Below are 18,842 nucleotides of genomic sequence, written 5' to 3'. Positions count from 1 at the left end.
TGTGGTTGTGCCTCAGGCCTCAGGGTCAGCGTTGCTGAAGCTTCTGCCAGAACCTGTGAGGAGGCGGGCGAGCAGCGTCCTGCCCAGTCTCACACATTTTGAATTTTCGAGTGCTTTCGCTGCTTTTCCCCTTTTTGAGTTAAGAATGCACGTTCCCTGCAGAGCTGCCTCTGCAGACATCAGACTAATTCAATAGGAGCGGTGATGATTTGTTATTTGAAAATATTCCCTGAAGGCTGACAGTTTAGTTGGGGTCATTGGCTGCTGTTCTGGCTTTGTAAGTACAATTGCTACACGGTTCCTGGAAGATTTCCAAGTCGGGCCCCGGCCAAGCTCATTTGGAACGTGTGTTAATACCCACAGGACCCTGTGATCAGCGAGAGCTGACTGTCTATGACAGGTCAGCGCTCCACGCCTTCACATCAGATGGAAAACCTTACTGACTGATGTGCCGGTAGTGCTGCTTCACACACAGACACAGTCCAGGGCGTCATAGGAATGTAAGTGTTCAGAGTTTAGAAGCAGCCACAGTTATGTAGTCAACAAAAGCAGAGTACTGGCAAAAATGTCCTGGAAGTGTGGCCTTAGTACCGAATCAGTGAAAGGTAACAGCAGGCCGGGCTCATGGCCTGCATATCACCCATCACGGACCCCTCCCTCCTTTCCTTCCTAATGTCTTGACCAAGTACAAAATGATTACAGGTTCACACTCACTGCTTTAAAACAAGTTAGGGCAGATAGGATCGAATATTCAATAGTACAGATGAGGCTGGAAGGGAAGGTCGCATGTTAATTTGTTGTCTGTGGCCTTGCTCTTTCCACTTACTGTCTTACAACCAAGAGGAACTGAGGTGATAACACATTACCGGCATGGATGTTTTAGGTATGATTGTGTGTTAGGGCCATAGATGTCACAGTAGAACTTGAAGGCCCTTTTGGAAATGCTTGTATAACCTACAGGGGACAGAGAAGGTGTAGCTGCCACTGTCGCCATTCCAGGGCATGCAGGAGAAGATCAGTTTCTAAGAACATCTTGCTGAGTTGCAGTGTGGAAGGGAAACTGCAGCCATGCTCGCCCACACCGCTGCAGTGTCCTTGGGCACAGTGTACTGTGTAGTTTCACTCACGTAGTTGCGTCTCCCGAGTGCCTGCCTGTGTCTGACACTGCTCCGCCCCATCTGGTGTGTTTGCAGAGGTCCTGGCTCACCAGATTCCATGCCCTGAAGTCAGTCGTGTGCAAGGCCTGCATGAAGGAGAACAGACCCATCGTCAGCAGGCGGCACTGGCGTTCACACCACTCAGGTGGGTCCCAGCCTCTCGGTCCCGGGAGGGGCCCCACTGCCACGTGCAGCTGCAAGGAGAGGCTGATAAAATTGGAAGAAGAAACAAAATTAAGATGATAGTGTGCTGCTGAGCGGTTTAAGTTCTGGTCCCCTTAGGAGGGAGTTTTCAAAGGGTTCATGTGCTGAGAGTTAAGGACCCTCCTCTGGGGCTCAGCCTCCTTTCCAGGAGGCCCTGAAGTACACACGCCGCTGGGCTGGTGGGCCTTTATTTGACAGAGGTTTGGACTTATTTTTTCTCATGATAAAAGTACATGAGAAAACACTTAGAATATAAAGAAAATAATTAAAAATGAAACCCAAATAACCTTTAATTCTGTCTCCTGAAGGTAACAGATGATGACAGATGTTTTCCTGTGTTTTCGTCTCATTATGATTATACTCTGCATGCTTGTGTGCTCTGTTCTCCTCGGCACTTGACTTCCTGCGTGATCGTGGTCACGGTGGTCAGGCTCCCCTTAAACAGAATCCCCACCACCACACGCACTGCCTTTGCGTCGTAGCCCCCCGCCTCAAGCTTCCGTTTTTTCTCGTTATACTTGATGCTTTTCTGTTTGTTGTTTCCTTAGGATAGAGTTCTGTTGTTCACAGAATTATAGATACAAACATAATTGGATTTTAGATAAATGTTGCCAACTTGTTTTCTAAAAACACACGGTCACTTCACACCTTCACCAGAGGGATTAAGAGTTCCTGTTTCATGCATTCTTGACACCACTTAAAAGTTTGTTTTTCTGACTAATTTGATAGATGAAAAAGCCTGTCTCCTTGATTGGGTGCTTCTTTGTTTATCAGTGAAGTCGGACATCTTGTTCAGTAGCTCATTGTGTTGAGTTCATTTTAATCACGTTCTCATGTCCTCGTTTGGGTAGGATCTATACCTGTAACTGTAGCAGCCCCATTTTTTCTTGATGGAATAGAGAATTACCCCAAATTCCTACTCCCCCAGACCGTCTTGACTTCTGCTCACACCAGCCCTGCACGTTTCGCTCCGAGAAACTTTGTGCCATGAGGTCGGTGAGGCCTCAGGTCGCGTCCAGCTGCTGCCGGTCAGTGCTGTGTAAAGGGGCTTCCGGCCCCTCCCCACTCCTAATGGTGACAGAGTCCCTCCTGGCCTCGCCCCCTCTCCATCCTTTACCTTTCTCCAGCTGCCTGGAGATAGGCGGCGTTTGAGACCCCAGAGCAAAAGTTTATTCCTTGCAGAAGAAAGAGGCAGCGTTCTCTCTGTGTCCCCTGTTCCCCACATCTGTTGGCAGCATGTCACTCAGGCCGTCTGCCCTGTGAGCACCGCACCAGGATTCCTGTCACTAGTGAGATTGTTAGCAGAGCAGTGACAGGCTGGCTGCGGACATGCAGATGGCAGGATGCAGGCTTTGTCAGCTGCAGCAGTCACTGGGATTTGGATGCCTGAACCTCTTTCTGCATTGCAGAGTCTGACACTCAGGCTTAAGAGGGCTGTACATGTGACGAGTTTTCTTGAAAGCCCTGAGACAGCCTGTGGTTTCACAGAGGTTAATGCTGCAGTACGGTCACTCCTAATACACACAGGAAACTCTGTGATCTCTTTCTGGTGAAGTGTCCGTAAGATGGCAGACCTGGGTGATCCTGTCGAGTTACTCCAGATTATGGAAGAAACGGTTTCAACAGATAATCATGAGTCAATTTACGTGATTTGGAAACTGCTCCTTTTTTCTGTCCTCGATGTCATCATTTTCTTCACAAATACAGCCTGATATTCTGTGGTTCACTCCCCTGGGCCCCGGTGGCTCGCCAACACCACACAGGTTCTCAGTGGCAGAGCCCAGCCCCTTGGCCCCAGCCCAGCGTCCTTCGGTCACCTGCACGCAGCCGCTGTCTCCTCCTCCCGGGACCAGCTGGTGCCGTTGACACTTGCCGGTGCCTTTCAGGCCGCTCCCCGCCCTCAGCTGGCAACAGTGTGCGTGGAGGGCAGGGGCCTGGGGCTGAGCCAGTGCGGAGCCGCCTGCCCGTGTCCTCAGAGCGCTGGTTCGCCCCTGTGGCTGGTGCCGGGCAGGCTTGGCCTCCTTTCTTTATGGAATAGTGTGAGGTACCAAGGTAGTGTTTAGAATCACATTTAAATATGTACTTAGACTTGCTAGTACTGAATTCTAGTAGAGACAGACAGAAGAAAGCGTCAGGGTTTAGGAATTTAGAAGAAGAATTTAGAGTGAGCCGATTGCGTGCCGATGAAGTTTGCGGGGAATTGGGAGGAGAGGGTGGCCTGGTCAGGCCCACCATGTCCCAGAGCCCCGCGTGCTGGTGGCCAGCAGTGCGGGCCTGGTCCTGTGGCCGCTGCCCAGGGCAGCTGCCCGAGGAGGCAGAAAGGAGAACTTACTGCCCTGCTTTGAGGGACCTGACAAGATAGCCTGCTCATCCCCCTCACAGACTCTCCTGGGAACAGGTTTAAGTGCAGCCCTGAGCCAACCCGGCCGCGGTGCCGTGGCCCCAGCATCTGCATTTTTCAGGGGCTTTCCCTGTGACGGTAAGGACGTCAGAAGTTTGGGAGCTGCCAGCCCAGGGTCACCTTGCTCTACTCTTAAACACGACTGCCATTTGGAGTTCTGCGTAGCTGCTGACGTGCTGATCACGTGTCCCCACAGGGCGGAGGGGCCGACAGGGATCCAGCGACCACAGGATGAGCTCTGGGTACAGCCGGTCTGGCCAAGGACAGCACTGGAGGGACCAGGGGCCAGGTAAGAGGCCGGCGGGGTGGCGGCAGTGTTCCGGAGACTGCCTCGCAGCTGTTTTGGAAATATGTTGTATGTTTACAAGTAAATAAACAGATAAATGTACTGATAGATCTGATTGCTTTGCCTAGTGAAGTGGAGACGTAATTGCCATGCTCGGTGCTAGCCTGCCTCTGCTCACCGCTTTATTCATTTTCTGTCAATTTATTCATCTGTTCAAGACCCAGTTTTTTGTGATTTACTCAAAGGAAGGCTCTTGTAAAGGCTACATATACATACACCCTTCTAATAAGAACACAAACACATTTTCTTACGTTCTATGACTTTTTTTTTTTTTGTTTTTTTTGCGGGCCTCTCACTGCTGTGGCCTCTCCCGTTGCGGAGCACAGGCTCCGGACGCGCAGGCTCAGCGGCCATGGCTCACGGGCCCAGCCGCTCCGTGGCATGTGGGATCTTCCCGGACCGGGGCACGAACCCGTGTCCCCTGCATCGGCAGGCGGACTCTCAACCACTGCGCCACCAGGGAAGCCCTATGACTTGGTTTTATACGTAAGAGCCTTAACAGTGTGATCTGGGAAGTAAGATGAATCCTTTGCTTCTTATGTGTGTAATACAGATACCTGGTTTGAACGCATAAAGATGAATTTAGTACGTTGTGGCCACGTGGACTCTGAGCCAGGCTGTGTGTGGACTGCTCGTCCCGCGGTGGCCTGTGGGGGGCTGAGTTCTTCCCGCTGGTTCTTGGTAGAATCTGCACTTACCTAATGTTAGGAGTCTGTTGCACGGTTCCGTGAGGCCAGAGTTTATGATGACTGTTTCGGAAATGCCCATCCCTGGGGGGAGAGGAAAGCTTCCCAGAGTTAGACTCACAGTTGCTGCAGCTGTTCCTTTGAGCTTACTTCGCCTGCAGTCTCTGCCCTCACAAATGACGCCACCCACTGTCACTTGAAGCTTCCAGGTGGGCTGGTTGAACAAAGTGAGTAAAGTTCCATCTTCTTAGAGTCCCTGGTCCATTGTTGGGACGGGGTTACTTCCGCCCAGTGCCAGCTAAGTCATCTGAACGATCACGTAGTGCCGTGTCACTGAGCAGGGAAAATACCTCCTTTCCATGACTTCACAGCGAGAAGGTGCTGAGGTTGACTCAGTTGCAGACAGGGCACCCGGAAAACCATAGGCAGGTCTGTGTACGCTCTGGAATCCGAAGGTGATAGCAGTGCTGTGGACTCATGGCCGAGGACGCAGCCCCTCAGACACTGGGCTGGGGGGCTGTCCATCCGTCACACCTGCGTTGTGCACAGGGACATGCTGCCGATGGCACTCATCCGTCAGCCCCATCCCCCTCTAGCTGGGCAGTGGGACTGCTTGGAAACAGGCAGAATTTCAGCTTCTGACTCTTGAGAACAATGGGCCTTCCTCAGGGGAACCAGCGGGAAGGTGTTTCTGAGATAAGGAGGACCCTGGACAGATATGCGGAGGCCTGGAGGGAAAAAGGCGGGGCTCCCCTCCCCCCGCCCCCACTGGGTTACACGAGGGGTCCGAGGAGAGGGGCAAAGCCGTGCCCAGGGGGCCACAGCCGCGGAGGAGCAGGGGCAGCCCTTACCCGGCCGTGCTCTCCCCTCGCGAGGGCCACACAAGACGCCCTTGGTGTCCTGAGCAGGGCGATGCCAGGAGGGGCGGCCGTCAGGCAGCAGACTGTCATCCACATGCCCAGAGCCCGCGGCCTTCAGTGTGGAGCCGGGAGGAAACGTCGTGCGGTTCTGACTGGGTTTGGGTTTCGGTGCTGGCCCTGGGGCCTCGAGGCCTTGTGTGGTGGGCTTGGAGCTGGGTGGGGGCCCGGATCCCCCACTCCTGATACGAGTGCGATGCTGGTCCCCCTGGAGTCAGGCCCCCAGCAGAGCACAGAAGGTGGGGGAGCTGGGGACCATCTTTAGCTGCCTGGCCCGGCATGGCCAGGGTCAGCCCTCCCTCTAGAGTCCGCTCCCAAAGCCAGGAGACAGGCCCCTGCCAGTGTCTCTCCAGCCGTCTCCCTTCCCCCCACCACCCTGCGCTCCCCATCGGGGCCTGGTGTTCTGTGAACGGCCACCTTCCCTCGCCCCTTTGGCTCAGGCCTGTGCCCCCTCCCTCCTGCTGGGCCTCGGGTCAGGAGAGCCAGGGTGGGAGGCTGCAGGTTGAGACGGGCACCGGGTGGGAGAGGCTGTGACCTCGGGCGCCTGCGGGGGAGCACTTGGCCAGCACCAGGCCATCCTCTAGAGGGCGTGTCACCTCGAACAGCTCCTGCACCACCCCTGGGCCTCATCATTGGGTGTCCGGCCCAGGTACCCCAGTGTCCTTCTGGCTCTGAGCCCCGAGGTCCTTTGCTGCTGCTTTTTCACGCTGGGACAGTGGCCCTGCAGAGTGCGTTAAGAGGCAGACCTGTGTCCTTGGGACGCACCATCGGGTGCAGGCCTCATGTTGCCCCACGCCGGGTGGCGTTGGGCCTGGTGCGCCCTTGAATTTGAAGCCTGTAGAATAGTACACGCTACAGACTTTCTTTTCTTACTTCACTTGGGTCCAGACAGGCAGAAGCTGTCTCGAAACCTGGGTCCACCACCTGCCAGAGGCCTGGCCTGAGCAAATCACAGATCCCCTGGGGCTGTTCCCTGACGTCTGACCTGGGGCTGGGCTCTTCCTGCAGGCTGTGCTGAGGGCTGGAGGGAAGGCACCCGTGGACCTGGCCTCTGGTGGCCCCTACGCTGTCCTTTCTGAGACCTTGTTCCTCTCCTGCTGTTAGCTCTAGTGTTTCCCTTAATATTTTCACGTTGACCTGTTTTATTAGAGTTATTAGTTTATTAGAGTTGTTTTTCTATTAAAAAGCAAACAAAGTCAACTATACCTCAGTTAAAGCTGTTTTTTAAAAATAAAATAAAGGAAGGAAACAAAGCAAAGCTTGACTGTGCAGGCTTGGCCTGTATGAGTTCAGCCATCACTTGACCACAGGACCAGAAGCCATTGCTTAAACACCAAGTCCTCTCCAGGACATTGCCCTCAACCTGGTCAAAGTTTCCTCTGGTTGCCGGCCAAGGGCCAAGGAGAAAAGGTCGTGAATGTTGGCTTCGTCCTTACTTCCTTGTGATGGCAAAAATTTCAGGAGCATGTTAACACTGAAGAAGGAGAAACAGTTTTCCTTGGATCTGCAGTAAACAAAGAAGTTTCTTCAAATTCTGTTGGCAGACAGGAGTAGTGTCTGGCAATTTCTCCTCGTGCAAATTAGAAAAACAGAGTGACTTTCCTTAGGGCGGAAGCGTAGACGCTCACCATCAGCCCTGGTTCCCTGCTGGGGAGGAATCTTCCTCTTGAGACCCCATGTGACTTGACAGCTGGCCCCCTGGGGAGTGGCAGGAGCCCTGCTGGTCGTGCGGAGGCCCAGGTGCTGCCCGCATTCACGTATCCTACATGTGTGGACTGGGCCCTGTGGAGGTTGAGGTCAGGCTGAGTGGTGTTGGTGAAGAGAGCAGTGGACGGACGCAAGCCTGAGAGTAAGCAGGTCAGTGCAGAAGGACGGGGACACCCGGACGCTGAGGGCCTCTGGGAGGCTGGGGGCGGCAGTGTCCCAGTGGGACTGGACCAGAGTGCTGGCAGGCAGCTGGTGACTGGAGAACGAGGGGCTCCTCGTTGGTCTGGCGGGCTTTAAGGTGCTGGGAGGAATGATTCAAGGAAGTGGTTGGGTCTGGGGGAAGGAGGGTGAAAGGTTGTCACCTGCAGGAGCACAAGGCCAGGTGATGCCACCACCTTGGGCTGATGAGAGGGGTCGAGGACGCATGCCAGCAAGGCCTGTGCGTGTCTGCTGAGTCTTCCCACCTGGTCTCGGGCTTCGGGCACGTTGGCAGAGCAGAGGCCCCCGGGGAAACGTGCTGTCTCTTCCTTTCTTCCTCCTCTGCCAGAGACCTGAGCTCTGGGCCCCACAGGTCTCACTACCAAACCTCAAGTGCAGGTCACAGGACCCAGGTCGATACCTGGACTTAAGGAACCATTGACTCAGGGAACGAGGCCAGAGGTGCAGCTGCGACTCCTCTTTCAGGTGTCGGTGGTTCCCGAGCTGGTGCCGGTGCCTCCGGGGTGTTTTCCCTGTAGACCCAGCACATACGTCTGATAAGGGGTCTTTGAAGGAAACCCCTGCTCTGTCGGGGCCACAGTAGCCACCCCAAAGTCAAGGGGTGCTAGTGCCAGAGGGCTGGGGCTGAAGAACTTCCTCTGGGAGGCCTCAGATCAGAGGCAAGTTGAGGTGGTGAGCGCTGAGTTGGCGTCAGACTTCGGAATCGAGGAGCAGGTGGTGGAAGTTCCGACAGGACACACGTGAACAGCCGGAGTGTGAGCACTCGCATGTTGCCTGACGTGGAGAGTGCTCAGAAAATGTTACTGTAGTGCACGCATGTTTCCTAGTTGCAGATGTTTTCATATAGTATGTGTTTCGTACACACACACACACACACATTTGTATACATAAAGTCTTTTATTGGGACAGGAATATGTTTTTTCAGGTTAGGTAATCCACTTTTTCAGTTTTATGCTATGATTGAATTATGTCATCTTCACTTGGCCAGCACATTTTTTGCTACTTTTGTCTACTTTTGAACTCCTGTTTTAGTATTTTTTGGAGATACTAAGGTAGTCCAAGCAGAAGGTTGTCACTATTTCCAGGGCAGAGTTAACAGGCAAAATTCTTCCTATTGGTGAAAAACTAAGAATGCCTCAAAATGAGAGTATTCAGTTACTGCCCAGAAGTTGGGAGATTTCCCACGGCCGCCCCCTGGCCTGATGAGAGGCGAGCCGTTCCATTTGGGCCTGGCCGGCCGAGAGAGGTGAGAATCACAAGCCTGTGAGACCTTTCTGGGCTGAGATCCAGTGAACTAGGGGTGGGGACCCTGGACCAGCAGAGGTGTGAACCTCCCCTCACTAAGGGGGTGAACATCAAAGCTTTCGGAACTTTTAAAATGCTAGCCGGCAGCTAAAGTGAGAATGGTTTAACCTCTTGCATGCTGTTGGTGAGAAATGATGTGTTAAATTCCACAGTCAGTAGCCACAAATTTGCCTGTGATTTCTTCAGATTTTCACTTCTCTGTGGTAATTCTGTAGGAGGCCTGGGCTGTTGTAAAGCTGCCTCCGATCATCTGTGATAACAAGGGTGGGGCCTGGAAACCTCATTCTGGCCACTGCTGTGACCTCCTGCTACCCTCCTGGGGGTGTGGGTGACGAGACTGCCCATCATCCGTGAGCACGGCGGAAGGTGGGCAGCAGCCCCATGGGCAGGGGCAAGGAAGCCCTGGGCTCTGCTGCGGAGGGAACCACACTCGCGCTTTTCCGCATCAGCGGAGTGTGCCGTGAGCCGTCTCCACGTGAAGGGCCATTTCCAGACTTCACTGACAGCAGCGGCTGCGCAGGCGCAGTGCAGACGGTTGCAACTGGAGTTGAGGGGAGCAGGTTTGACGCTGCTTCCTTGCACTCACAGGGCTGCCTCTTAATTAATTGCTTCCTACTTTAATGGAATAATTATGGGTGCCATTTTTTCTGTTTGAATTTTAGAGAAATTTGATTCTGAATTTTTGTTTTCATATTTATTTGGTGCAGGAAGTGGACAGTATGACCCTGACCAATGGAGAAGATATTAATCATCTTCTGGGTAAGTCCACCACTTATATCTTCAGAACAAATCAGTTTTATCAAAGGTTGAAGTACAATATCTGTCTTTATAACATACATCTTTCATGTCAAGTGCCAAACTTTAAAAGAATTCAGATGTTAAAACCTCCCAACAAGGAGCTAAGTTAACTTGGTTTCAAGATGAGTTTGCTTCCTTCAGAAAAAGTGTGCACAGAAAAAGATGCAGAGTCTGGCCATGAAACCCAGCACCCTCCTTCAGAGTGAAGTAATCAGACAGTGCCTGTCTTCTCTGAGGAGGGGCTGACCTGTGGCTTCTAGACCCAGCATCACGTGAAGAGGACAAACATCCTTGTCAGTCTTCTCCCTCGTATCATATAAGAAGCACCTTTGTTGGCTTATTTTTAGACATTGTACCTGGTTCCATGGCCCCAGACGGTCATTGTGAGCACTTCCATTCCGGTGTCTTGGTCTGTGCTGTGGGCGTGGTTGGTCTCTTGCTGAGTGGGAAGCTCCTCCTGTCCACTCGTTCTAGCTTTAACACCAGATGGTGAGGGTGTTTCCCACATGACCTTGTCTTTGAAGACATGATGTCTACTAGCTGTGTCACTTTCCAGGAATTGTTTTCTAACTATAAATTCTAACCTAAAGTAAAGTTTCCAACCATACCTTCTGTTGGTCCTCAGAAGTGTTTGTATAGCGAAAGAGGCACCAGCTTCCTTCTCACCTTCCTGGTGGGAGAGGTAACTGCGTAGTCTTGACGCAGCATGAGACTCGTGGCTCTGCTTCTGTTGTGTCATCCTTTTCATTTTGCACTTGTTAGGCTCAAGCCCAGAGCCTGTGCATGTGAAGACACACCCGGGTTCTCAGCAGACATCAGGCATCAGACAGGAAGCCTAATTTATGATGCCACTAATGAGTGGTACATTTGTTGCTCTTTGTCTGTGAGCCCCGCAGGGCTCTTGTTGTTAAAAAATATCTTAAATGAATCCAAGTTCAGAGAAATTCTTTTCATGGAGGAATTTTCAGATAATCCAAAAATTGAAATAGTAAGCCCCAGATTGTTCTGAACTCAACCCCTGAGGTTTTGATAATAGAAGAAAATCTAGATTAGGGGTTAGAAGACAGGCCCTTCATTAGCAGCTGTCTCCCTTTGGCCTGGAGCTGCTGTGACTCCCAAGTCCCCTTCTGGGCCACAACCACGACTCGGGAGAACCCCAGCACTCTCAGACATGCTCACCAGCGCTCATGAGACGTGTCCTTCAGTTGACGTCATTAAAAACAAAATAAACCCTAAACGAATCACAGTTCAGTTTGTAACTTTGCACCTGATGCTTCACCCTGACCGACAGCTCTGTGTGCATAGCTCCTGACTTTGTCTTGTGTTTGAATCCCATCTGGTATTTACCAAAAAGGGATATAGTCTCCCGCTATTTTAATACATGTATATCTCTTACGTTTGAAATATCCTCACCACTTCCTGCTGGTCCTTCTTAAGGACATCTGCATGTCTAGTCACTTTTCATTCAGTCTTGTAGGACCTACAACCTTATTTCCCAGCTTTGGAAATAGATCTTTTTTTCCATGTTTCCTGATGGGAGGGACTGGTCGTGGGTAGAGCTTGGTGTAGCTCTGGTGGGCAGAGCTCAGTAAAACTTTAATCTGCTTGTCTGCTGATGTGTGGGGCTGGGTTCCCTCCCTGTTGGTTGTTTGGCCTGAGCTGACCCAACACTGGAGCCTACCTGGCTCTTTGGTGGGGCTAATGGTGACTCTGGGAGGGCTCACGCCAAGGAGTACTTCCCAGAACTTCTGCTGCCAGTGTCCTTGTTCCCGTGGTGAGCCACAGCCACCCCCCGCCTCTGCAGGAGACCCTCCAACACCAGCAGGTAGGTCTGGTTCAGTTTCCTATAGGATCACTGCTCCTTCCCCTGGGTCCTGATGTGCACACTACTTTGTGTGTGCCCTCCATGAGTGGGGTCTCTGTTTCCCCCATTCCTGTCGAAGTCCTGCAGTCAAATCCCACTAGCCTTCAAAGTCTGATTTTCTAGGAATTCCTCCTCCCGTTGCCGGACCCCCAGGTTGGGGAGCCTGATGTGGGGCTCAGAACCTTCACTCCAGTGGGTGGACTTCTGTGGTATAATTGTTCTCCAGTGTCTGTCACCCACCCAGCAGTTATGGGATTTGATTTTATTGTGATTGCGCCCCTCCTATTGTCTCATTGCGGCTTCTCCTTTGTCTTTGGATGTGGGGTATCTTTTTTGGTGAATTCCAGTGTCTTCCTGTCGATGATTGTTCAGCAGTTAGTTGTGATTCGGTGCTCTCGCGAGAGGGAGTGAGGGCACGTCCTTCTATTCTGCCATCTTGAACCAGTCTCCCCAATTTATCTGGACTCTCTGGGGAGGCAGACAGGCACAAGAGGCCTCTGGTGGTACAAAGTTCCAGTGCCTCGTAGAGTTCAAGGGAAGGAGAGAAGTCTGCTCTGGGTCCCCTCTGTGGTCACTAAAAAAATAACTTCAGTTTTAAACACCTACTGTCCAGCCACACAGCTTCCTGCCTCTAGATCTGGGTGACCCTTTGGTCAGATCAGGACCCCAGTCCACTTGTCCAGCCCCCTTCATTGGTCCTCACATTCCTTCGCTGCTGTATCCCCTCCCTGTTTACCTTCCATGATCAGTAATGAAAGTGACTTTCTTGTATCTATTCTTGACCGCTTTGCCTCTCTCATTTTACTATGTTTTGTGGTAAAGCTGCAAACTTCGGTTAAATCCAATCCTTTGCATTTGTGTTGTGGCTAGAGAACAACCCCCAGTCACCCTTACCAGCCCCACCTTAACACTCAGCTCACCGGCCTCAGGGAAGCCAGCCTCCACTCTGTCCCACCGGCCACACGTTTCACCTCTCCTCCCCGCTTAGTTTTCCAGCACTCTCCAACCTCAGTCACAGCTGACAACGCTGCTTTCTGTACATTCCTACAGCCACATTTGCCCTCTTTCAAGCATCAACGCATTATCAAATCTAAATTGTATAAGCAAATGCCAGGAGAAATAGACAAATCCAGAATAACAGAGGGAATATCTACTTTTTCGTCTCCTCCTGTGGATGAACTACCCATGAGTCTCTTCAGCTGTGCTCTCAAGTCCCCATCACCTGGTCAGTGGCATTGCTCCACCACAGCCTCCCCCCACCGCCCGGCTCCTGAAGCATCAGCTACATCCCCTGGTTATTCCTCCCATTTTGCAAAAACCCTTTGTAATCGGCTTTCTCTCCAGCAATCACATCATTTCTTTGCTTTCCTTTGGAGAAAAATAATTTTGAGCCCAGACTCTTATAGTCAGCCAAATTAGCATTGTAACATCAGAGCAAAACATTAATACACTTTTAGGAATTGTAAAATTTTGACCAACAGATCTTTTCCAGAAGAAAGTGGGTATGCTCTAGCAAAATGAGCACTTCAGCTAACAGGAATGCGTGGGATGTAGGAAAGTGTTGAACAAAGAAATCAGCAAAATGTATAGTTATTGCTGTATAATTATTAACTGTAAAAAATGAGTAAGCAAAAACAATTGGAGACTAAAATATCAGAGTATTATAAGGAAAGTTATGAGTGTTTCTGGGGCATAAGATGAAAAGCAGTGACTTCCCTGGTGGTGCAGTGGTTAAGAATCAGCCTGCCAACGCAGGGGACATGGGTTCAAGCCCTGGTCTGGGAAGATTCCCACATGCCGCGGAACAGCTGAGCCCGTGCGCCACAACTACTGAGCCTACACGCTAGAGCCCGGGAGCCACAACTACTGAGCCTGTGTGTCACAACTACTGAAGCCCGTGCACCTAGAGCCCGTGCTCCGCAACAAGAGAAGCCACTACAATGAGAAGCCCACGCTCCGCAACAAAGAGTAGCCCCTGCTCCACAATGAAGAGTAGCCTCTGCTCGCCACAGCTAGAGAAAGCCCACGCCCAGCAACGAAGACCCAACACAGCCAAAAATAAATAAACAAACAAGTAAATAAATTTATTTATTTTTTTACAAAAAAGGTGAAAAGTAAAGGCAGACTAAATTTTTTATCTTGCTTAGAGAGAGAATAGGTTTTGAATAAATCTAGCAGTTTTTAGAAAAATGTAAGTTTGCGGATGTTTGTAAAATGTAGGGGTACGCTCTAGAGGAAAGAAAGAAAGGGGGGAAGAAAGATGATAGAGGAAAATCTGTCATACCCTTTATGCACCTGACATAAATCAAAATTATAAGCAACATACAAGGAGAAACAGACCCAATAAGAGTATATTTAATACATCTCTGTCTCAGAGATACAGATCAGGTAGACAAAAGTATGATATACATTTGAATAACTTCATTAACAAGTTTAATAGAAATATACAGAACAATATATGCCCTCTTTATTTATATTATTTTCAAAAATAAATGGACAGTTAAAAAGTCTAACTGGGTATTACAGGTTCCAAAGTAAATCTCAACCAATTTAGTGAAAAGCAGAAATCACATAAGACATATTTTCTGTCCACAAGAAAATAATTTAAGAAATCAACAACAGAAGGACAAAAAGCAGAAATCTTCCCACTTGGAAATTAATCTACCATTCTGAACTTTTACTGAGGAAATCAAAATCAAAATTACTTTTAGAAATAATAATAAAAATACTACATTCAAAAATTCATGGCAGGAGAGTGATGTCAGGGACGATGCTGCAGTAGGAGGCTCCAGGACCCATCTGCCTGGACAGCAGTTGTACTGGCAGAAACTGTGTGAAGGAGCTGTTGTGGAACTCTGGAGTCTGAAGGCCTGCAGCTTCCAGGGGAAGGCGTGGCTGGTTAGTTGTGATTCATTTCCATCCATCCCCTTTGGCTGCCCATCCTCCAGCCCTCGGCAGACAGCCGTGTCCTCGTTCCTAGTGCAGCTTGCTGGAGCCAGGATGGGCAGTGAGGTCCTGGGCCACACATCAGGCTTCTTGATTGCTGAGGCACAGGCGCTGGCCGCCACTGCCTCAACCCCACAGTATTTAGAGGAGCAACCCCTGTGGAGCTTTTGTTTCCTCTTTTTTCCCTTTGTGCCCTTCTGGAAGCCAGACATTAAAGGGTTAGGACATTCGAAAGCAAGCATATATACAGGGGAATTTAGAAAGCCACCACACATGGCCAGGGAAGGGTGCAGGCTCAGAAAAGACATGAGCAGGCCTCACGTGTCCCCCTCAGGCTGGTCCCCAGCACAGAGGCGGCAACAACAAACAGCAAACGCCAGGAGACGAGGAGGATCAGATCTCCAGGATTACCACAGTATACGCTTTAAATGTCCAGTTTTCAGCAGAAAATCACAAGGCATACAAAGAAATAGGGAGACGTGTCTGGCAGCTAAAACTGGCCTCAGCAGACAGCAGTGTGACAGCATCCGTTCATCTCTGACCTTTAGCTTTGTTGTGGAGGCCGCTGTCAAGCTTCTAAAGTACCACTCACGCGTCGTTGAGGTTTTGTTTCCATCTCCGAGGTTTGCAGAGGAAGGAAGCTGGGTCTGAAGGCGTTTGCCTCCTTCGTGAGTGACTCGGTTGCATCCTCCTCCTTTCCCTCCGTGCCCGCAGCCTGCCCTCACCTCTGCACCTCCCTCTTCTAATCCACCTTTATGCTCTGATTAGCGCATGCCGTTCTTTCCATTGTCCTGCAGTAATGGAAGCTTCAGCTTCAGAATGGACGTTCCAGATTCTTCATTATCAAGATTTTGCCGCATTTGCTTCAACTTTCCATGTCTTTTCTTTGCTGACTTAACTCTCGTTCACTTTGTTAAAAGACAAACTAAAGCATATTAAATTTTTAAGAGTTTATTTGAGGAAAAAAGTCAATTCAAATTGGGCCGCACCAAAGCAGAATCTGTTTGGAGGCGTCACCAGTAAGAGCCGGGAGGAGGCGAAGCAAGGCCCGAGGCTGCTGGCCGGCTGAAGCTCGTAGCCTCTCTGGCTGCTTGTGGTGGGTTGTCCTTAGGTTTGGGTTCCTTGATTTCAAGGCATTTGAGGGTTTGCTTACTTAGGCTGCTAAGGCCTTGAGCCAAGTCAGTCTGATGGCCTCTTTGTTTAATTTACAACCTCTACACACTGGGTCTGTCTCTGGCCTGTGGTGAGGAAGGTGTGTCCTTCACTCTCTAAGGAGGTCGGTGTGGGTGAGCTTCTAAGGAAAGGCCTTAGGCCTGGCCATCCTGATGGGCCCCAAGTCAGGGAGGTCCAGCACCCAGTCCAGCTTCTTGGCACACACCTGACCACCAGCAAGAGCTTCCAAGGAGCCCCTGCTCAGGGCGGTGGGGGAAGCCAGTCCATCTCCAGCGTGGCCCACCTGCCGAATGGACGGTGACATGCAGCCAATTCACATCTTCCAGGTTCGGAAACTTTTCTCAAGTGATTCTGTGATGATTTCCTCCTTTCATTTTCTCTGCTCTCAATTATTTATCTCAGAGGTTAGACACTGTATTCTGAGTCCTATAATTATCTTACATTTTCCTCCTAATATCTTTTTGTCTTTTTACTCTACTTTGTGGGAAATTTCCTAAACTTTATTTTCCATCCTTTCTGTTAATTTTTTAATTGTGCTGTTTTTAAATTCTGAGAGCTCAACATACTTAATTTTTATCACATTTTCTTCTTTGTGTCAAGACTGCACGTTTTCTCTCACATCTGAGATTAATTACACCCGTAAGTTCGTTTTATTTTGTTTCTCTTCCTTCATAGACTGTCCTTCCAAGTTTCTTTTTCTGTATGTTTGTTTCGGTCTCTGTTTTTACTTTAGTTTTTTTTTCCTCAGATGCCAGGTGATTCTTGAGTCCGCTCTTGTTGAAGAGTCAGGCATTAGAAAGGGGATTGGAAGTCTGTGCCTGGCGGGGCTTCTACCGCCATCTTCTCAGTCATGGGACCCTTGTGGAAGCCCTGACACTGGAATCCTTCGCTCTGTTGCCTCGGGTTGGTCAGTTTCCTTAGAGCAGAGACCTCTAGTTTCTTCTGGAGGCACAGAAGGGATGACGTAGTTGAGAACATCTGAAGCTCTGCGTGACCTTTGGAAACAGGGTGAGGGGCCTTGGAGTAACCTCCAGGTTTCTGCCTTGTGTTGGGTTCAGATCTCAGTAGCGTTGACTTGGAAGCATGGGGAGAACAGCAGTAACCTGTGGGTGTGTTGCCCTTGAGACGCCGACGCCGCACGCGCACACGGATGCAGGCGCACACGGCGAGCACATCTGTAGAGAACTAGGAATAGCCCCTGGGGCACCAGCACCCACAGACCACAGAGAAAGGGGAGGTTGAGGGAGAGCTGCCTGAGGGTGCAGGAGGGGTTGGGTGCAGGTGCCCTGGGTCGCGGGGAGGAGCGTCTCAGAGGAGAGGGGCTGCCACCTTCCAGCATCTCCGAGGCAGGAGCGACCCACAAAGAAAGGATGATGTTGAGCCCTGAGGACAGCAGGGGTCACATGGAAGAAGCACATGGTTGGTGGCGTCAGATCAGGAGACCCGTTGTGGGCCTCCAAGGCCACACTCAGTGAGGGGGCACCGCAGGGGCAGGGGGTCCCTCAGCTTCTCCTAGACCCTCCTCCACATCCAGGCAGCACAGCACCCATGCAGACACACACGGCCTCAGGTGTGATGCTTCCTGTGGAGGGAACTGCAGCTGACACACCCCTCCTTTCCTGCTCACCCCAGGCCCTCCAGCTTAGGAAGCTGTCCTGTCCTGGCAGGAAGAGCGGGCTGGCTCAGAAGATGCGGTTGCCACGGAGACTCACGCAGCCACTTGTGTTCCAGGCAGTCCAGCCAACGCCTGCCTGCTGGGTGGGACAGGACTGTGTCACCATCGGAGAGAATTGTTTTGAAACTTGGACGTTGGACATAGTGCCTCTGGCCTACGTACAGTCAAGACACATCATAAAATACACGGTGTTTCCCACGTTACTGGCACCCAGTCCAAGACGTACATGGGACGTGGTGTGTGTTTTACACTCCGTTCCCCTTGTGCGTTTCACAGGCAGCGGGTAGAGAAGGGAGCCAGGAAGACAAGGCAGAACTGAAGACACTCACGGAAAACCACCTGCGACGCGTCGCCCAGAAGCATCACTTCAGCTTCACCCCGAATACAAGTATCGTCCTAACAGTGAATGTAAATGCAGAGACGCTCGTGGGAGAGAATAGGGAGTGGAGAACTCAGCCACGCTGCAGGAGGCCTCTGGTCGGCCGCACAGCAGAGGCCTCGCTGTCTGTCCAGAGCGCGTGGTTACAGCTCCTGCTTCATTTTCACACAGCCCAGTGCACACTCGTGTCTTCATACAGCTGTCCTTGAGTTAAAAACACGATTTCACAGAAAGTTACTTTCTCACAGTGGTGGGCCCAGGCCTCTGACATACAAGGATCCTTGTAAAATGCATTGATGTGTCCATGGTACAGCTTTTAGGTTTTGATTCCTTGTTTAAATTTGTCAGAAAGGCCATTTTGTCAGGAGTTAGAGTTTTCTACGGGTGACTGGAAATGACTGGTTTGTGGTGAGCATTTTGCTCCTAGGAATTAGCCAGACCTCATCATTAAAGGAGACACATGCAAGAACCAGGGAAAAGCTGTGACCCATCCAGGAGCCGGGCACCAGGGCCGCATTCCACGTGCTCTGTTCCTCGGCACTCTCCACAAGGTCCACAGGGAAGCCTGCAGCTGTACAGATGGTCTGGTCGGGTTTGCCATCTCTCTTCGTGTCGTAACGGTGATCTGTGATGCAAGTGTGTGGTTTATGCCAAATATAAATGATTAGTCCGTTACTAATGAGAAAACATGACTGACTTCTTTGCTTCTGTTTTTCATTTGGACCTGTAGTTAAAGTTCTAGAGCTGGAAAGGCCTTGGGGCTCTAACCCAGGCCTCTTAGGTAGCAGACGACTCCCACGAGGTTACCGTGGCGACAGCAGGGTCTGGTCCTGACTCTGCCTGGCCTCCTCCTACTTTGTGGCCCCGGTGTCCTCATCTTCAAATGCGAGTCACACGTACTCCCTAAAAGGAAAAAAGTGATTTCTGTGCTGATTTGTTGTTCTTCTAATGTGATTTAAATTCGTGCGGACACACCTTAGATTCCTTATGCTCACAGCTCTTCCTTGATACAGCTTTCAATCTAAGACATTATGTAGATGAAAGGAAGCTAAATTATGTAGCAAA

The 18,842-nt window shown here is 50.7% G+C and overlaps 1 protein-coding gene across 14 annotated transcripts in view; it reads left to right on the top strand.

The window, feature by feature from the left end:
* FAM120B (family with sequence similarity 120 member B) overlaps positions 1-18,481 on the top strand; it is a 66,919-nt gene extending 48,438 nt beyond the window's left edge. For 10 of the 14 annotated variants that reach the window (XM_027080709.1, XM_027080799.1, XM_027080814.1 and 7 more), the window contains 4 exons: positions 1,194-1,302; positions 3,959-4,051; positions 9,650-9,701; positions 16,472-18,481. In XM_027080709.1, the coding sequence (XP_026936510.1) occupies positions 1,194-1,302; positions 3,959-4,051; positions 9,650-9,690 (243 nt within the window). In that variant the 3' untranslated portion in view covers positions 9,691-9,701; positions 16,472-18,481. The remainder of the gene's footprint in view (positions 1-1,193; positions 1,303-3,958; positions 4,052-9,649; positions 9,702-16,471) is intronic. The other 4 variants (XR_003427554.1, XR_003427553.1, XM_027080730.1 and 1 more) reach the window with 4 other exon arrangements.
* The last annotated feature ends 361 nt before the right edge of the window (positions 18,482-18,842 follow it).

This window comes from Aethalodelphis obliquidens, unplaced genomic scaffold (assembly GCF_003676395.1).
Source record: "Aethalodelphis obliquidens isolate GAN/ISIS:26980383/991018 unplaced genomic scaffold, ASM367639v1 scaffold3, whole genome shotgun sequence".
Lineage (NCBI taxonomy): Eukaryota > Metazoa > Chordata > Mammalia > Artiodactyla > Delphinidae > Aethalodelphis > Aethalodelphis obliquidens.
The sequence above is the reverse complement of the archived record's forward strand: the minus strand, read 5'-3'. Positions and strand labels throughout refer to the sequence as shown.